This window comes from Limulus polyphemus, unplaced genomic scaffold, assembly GCF_000517525.1.
Source record: "Limulus polyphemus unplaced genomic scaffold, Limulus_polyphemus-2.1.2 Scaffold11191, whole genome shotgun sequence".
NCBI lineage: Eukaryota > Metazoa > Arthropoda > Merostomata > Xiphosura > Limulidae > Limulus > Limulus polyphemus.
The window spans coordinates 8,407-13,148 of record NW_013676801.1 but is presented as its reverse complement, the minus strand read 5'-3'; the positions used below and the strand labels follow the sequence as shown (position 1 = coordinate 13,148).

General features: G+C 32.9%; 1 protein-coding gene across 2 annotated transcripts in view; it reads right to left on the bottom strand.

Moving 5' to 3' along the window:
- Positions 1-475: 475 nt before the first annotated feature.
- Positions 476-4,742, bottom strand: part of LOC106476674 (uridine phosphorylase 2-like) — a 10,660-nt gene continuing 6,393 nt past the window's right edge. Inside the window, exons 2-6 of one of the 2 annotated variants that reach the window (XM_022380477.1) lie at positions 3,927-4,050; positions 3,238-3,399; positions 2,717-2,831; positions 1,702-1,772; positions 476-646 (exon numbers count right to left, since the gene is read on the bottom strand). In XM_022380477.1, coding sequence (XP_022236185.1) covers positions 491-646; positions 1,702-1,772; positions 2,717-2,831; positions 3,238-3,399; positions 3,927-4,050 — 628 coding nt within the window. In that variant the 3' untranslated portion in view covers positions 476-490. The remainder of the gene's footprint in view (positions 647-1,701; positions 1,773-2,716; positions 2,832-3,237; positions 3,400-3,926; positions 4,051-4,742) is intronic. The other variant, XM_022380478.1, reaches the window with a different exon arrangement.

Below are 4,742 nucleotides of genomic sequence, written 5' to 3'. Positions count from 1 at the left end.
TGGATGATGCAACCCTGACCTGTTGATAATCAAGGTTTGTCGTTACCCTACCAATATTTAACTTGAGGAGAGAAATGGATGATGCAACCCTGACCTGTTGATAATCAAGGTTTGTCGTTACCCTACCAATATTTAACTTGAGGAGAGAAATGGATGATGCAACCCTGACCTGTTGATAATCAAGGTTTGTCGTTACCCTACCAATATTTAACTTGAGGAGAGAAACAGATAAGCTGATCTGCCCTGTTCAGAAGAGATAGCTTGTCATTATTGTATCAAAAGTTAAAATTGATCATCTGACACTGAAGAGAAGGTTTGATATTATCATATCAAAATTGAACTTGAGGAAAGAAAAAGTTCCTTAGTATGTTTGTTCTGAGAAAATATCATTACCGTGACAGTTGACATCTTGATAAAAGTTGATTTTCATTATCACAAATAAGAATTCTTGAAATTATGTACAAAAAGGTATTTTATTAAACACAGTTTGTCAATAAAATTTACCTTCATAAAAATCATACGTGCACATTGTTCTTCCTAGCACCGTTTTGTAATGAGGAAATTTCTCATTTGCTAGAGATTTAATTTCTTTAGCAACTTCTGAATCCAGAATGGCGGGTCGTTGAACCATTTTTCCGAGCACGTGCTGTAAAGAGACGAGAAACATTAATTTCTAATATTATGAGAGTGAGTTTTCAAGTAGAATTGTGTAGCCTACTTTTCTTATAGCCTACTGTATCAATAAAAACATAAGATAGATTTATGGATGGATAGATGAATAGAAGAATTTTACAAAATTAAAATCTCGGAGATTACTGAATGATCTAACAGTCATGGCTTTCTTAATAATGACCTAAAAGCCATGACTGTTAGATCATTCAGTAATCTCGGAGATTACTAACGTAAAACAAGGGTATGTTCATCAGTTTCTATAAATATTTTAATACAATAATTTGGGCAGAAAACATTGTGTTGTAAAATGAACTTCTACTTGAAAAATAACCTAAAAGTTATGACCTTTCTAAGAATGACCTGAAAGTCATGACCTTTTTGAGAAATGATCTAAAAGTCATGACCTTTCTAGGAATGATCTAACAGTCATGGCTTTCCTAATAATGACCTAAAAGCCATGACCTTTCTAAGAATGATCCAAAACTCATGACTTGTCTAGGAATGACCTAAATGTAATGACCTGTCTAGGAATGACCTAAATTTAATGACCTGTCTAGGAATGATCTAACAGTCATGGCTTTCCTAATAATGACCTTTCTAAGAATGATCCAAAACTCATGACTTGTCTAGGAATGACCTATATGTAATGACCTCTCTAGGAATGATCTAAGAGTTATGACCTCTCTAGGAATGATCTATGAGTTATGACCTCTCTAGGAATGATCTAAAAGTTATGAAGTTTCTAAGAATGACCTAAAAGTCAGAGCTGTTGTTTTTAAATATCATACAGTACATTACACTCCATCTGTCAATAATTCAGTTTCTTCCACTAGTCTGCTCTAAATGTATCAGCAAGAATTCAGGTTACCTATTTTGTCATTGCCTGACCTGGTGTTTTATTCTGCATAGCTCTAAGCAACAGCAACACCTCAGAAGTTCAACATGAATTATATTAAAGATTACTAATTAGTGAAAGAAAAAGAAGAGAAACAACTATGAAAGATCTAACTTTCAAAACTACAAACTCACCAGTTCTAAGTACGGATGCATCAATCCATCAACTGCCTCTTCAGTTATAACAAGGCTACCACCTGGTAGTCCTAGTGACAAACAAAAACTCTGTATTCAGACTTAACCATAGAAATTAGTAATTTCATGTAAACCAGTAAGTATCTACATATATTTCATCAAGTTTTCAATTTCTGAAAACATAAAACAGTTTGCACCCTAGTATGGAGTTCAATGAAACAATATATGACTGATATTGCTCGAGTCTTGAGATAGTCTATCAAATTATCACCAGAAATTGCAGGAAAAAAAAGAAAAGGTTTGCAGTTGACGGAGAAGAATAAAATCTTAATTCTGTTGATTCAAAGCTTGCTTCAGATTTAAAATTACATTACAGATGTGTGATCATTATAGAAATACCTGCAAATATCACTGATCTCTCCTTTAAATCTAAAATTAGGAAATGCATTATTATCATAACATTGTCTTTAAAACCCAACCTGTTATTGGCATATGTGTGTGATAATGATATGAAAAAGAAATTTTTTGAGAGATTATTTCTCTAAAAAAAACTTAGTCAAAGTAGGTGCAACTTTTATCTCCAAGATGATTTTATTATTCAGCTGCAAAGAACACAAACTTAAAAGAAATAACTTGCTAGAAAAATAATTTATAATACAGGAAGGAGAAACTATTAACTTACATATCAAAAGCTCAATTTAATAAACCAGTTCAAATGCTAATATGATGATTCAAAATGTGTAAATACAATTTTAATTTATTGATTTAACAAATTTGAATATCTGATACAAATTTTCTTAAAACTTACAGCCTTTCCCTCATTTTTACTACCACATGTTTTACTCTTAATATGGAACCAAACAGCTTTACACCTATACCCCCAGACATTCCTGTTAAGGCTTAACAATACAGACAACTCTACTTTCTATACTACATATTCTGTTAAGGCTTAACAACACAGACAGCTTTACCTATACCATTACCTTGCAAGGCTTAAGGACTAAGAAAGCTTTACCTATGCCACCACATGTTCCTATACGAATGAAGGTCACATCCTTGCACTGGGCATGGTATATCAACTTGATCACCTCATGTAGCATAATGGATACAGATGGAATCCCCATTCCATGCTGAGAAAAGATGAATAACGTTAATCAAAGGTTTTTAAGCAAGAACATAATCACTACAAAAGAATATGAACATCATGGAAACATGAATATAGTCAGTACACAAACAATGATAAATTCAAAACTTGTTAGGGTTAATTAATCTGATGAGCTTTAACCACAACTTCAATGTGTGAGCTTGTAGAATACTTTAGAATCAAAACTTTATGTATTTCTTAAACCTATTATCTTGTAAGTCTTGTTATAATGATTTTTAAGGTGCACACAAAACTTGACTTAGTTTGTAACCACAAGGATTTTTCATAAGCTTGCAAGACTTTTATAATTTAAAAAATATGTTGTTGTGAACTAATTTTTAAAGAACATGGAGTACCAGTTGGATTATTTGACAATGTCTTCCAGTACTTACACTAATCGAAAGAACTGGTCCAATCTTGAACATGGAGTATCGGTAAGAATGTCTGCTAATGTCTTCCAGTACTGTACCAGTTGGTAACTTGATGTTCAACTCTTTCTGGATGAAGTGAGCAAACCCTTCCATACGTTTTGGTGTTCCTCCCATACACACAAACTGTAAGTAGCAGAGAAACTGATTAGAACTTACAAACTTTGTGTTGTATCAGAGAGCTTCTTATAATCCATTACAGAAAAAAAGAATGTTCAGTGAACAAGAAACAAAGAAAACTACATACTTCTCAGGTGATTTAACACTACATATTTCTCAGGTGATCTAACATTATGTACCTCAGGTGGTCTAATAGTACATACTTCTCAAGTGATTTACAGTACATGCTTTTTAAATGATCTAACAATACAAACTTCTCAAGTGATCTAGCACTATATATTTCTCAAGTGTTCTAAAGGTATATACATATAATCTAAAATACTTGTAAAGCCTAGTGAACATGATTTACTAATGTGATGGTGTAGCATATAATCTAAAATATTTGATAAAATCTAGTGAAAATATCTCTAAAACTTTGTGAACATGATTTTATAGTTATAGATGAAACTCGTTTCTTTTAATTAAAGCGACTATTGTGTTTCCGAACATTTTCTTCAAATAATAAATTCCTCTGTTTTGTGTTTCATGCTTACCCTAATGTCTCCAAACATTTCCTTTAAATCATGAGTCCCACTGCTGAGTGAGATGTGATACAAAACGTCTTCCTTCATGGATGCAATATTCGGGTTTTTAAGAATGACTCCATCACTGTCACTGCTGAAAAAAAAAAAAGACATAAAATTCTTCAAGAAGTTACGCCTGAAAATGAAGACACTGTTAATGTTATAGCCTTATACTTCTTTTAAATTTGTTATACAGTAAAACACACAACAGGGAAGGTAGTCGGGTAACTTTTCTTTTGCCAGGGTATTGAGGGGTAGCATGGTCAACTTTGGTTATTTGGCCTGTCGAAGTTTCGCCCTTAACTTAGTTTTTTTCTGGTTGCTAGGAGAATGTGTTAAACAGCACCAGCCACAGTATATGAGACAGATAGATCACTTGTCCTTGCTGATCAACTTTGGCTACTTGGCCTCTACTATTGTATCTTTTGTTTACGTGTATAAACCACAGCAGTCCAGAGGTGACTTGTGTGGCCAGAACTGTTGTTCTAAAGTATGATATATTTTTTTACAGCTTACTGTTCATGTTAGTCACTGCACGTCATTCTGGTCATTAAAAAATCCATTCGTTTATAATAACAAAGTTTTCAAAAGTTTATTCAACCCTTTCAACTTAATTCAAGTTCTCAAGTCAAAATTAGCATTTCAAACTGGAAAATATCGGATGTACATTTTTACTTACAGTGTTTCGTAATCCAGAATACCAGTGATAGTTTTTATTTAAAATGTTTCGAAATTGTAAAATACAGGATGTTTGTTTATATTGTTGCGTCAGCGAGGTCACGTGAC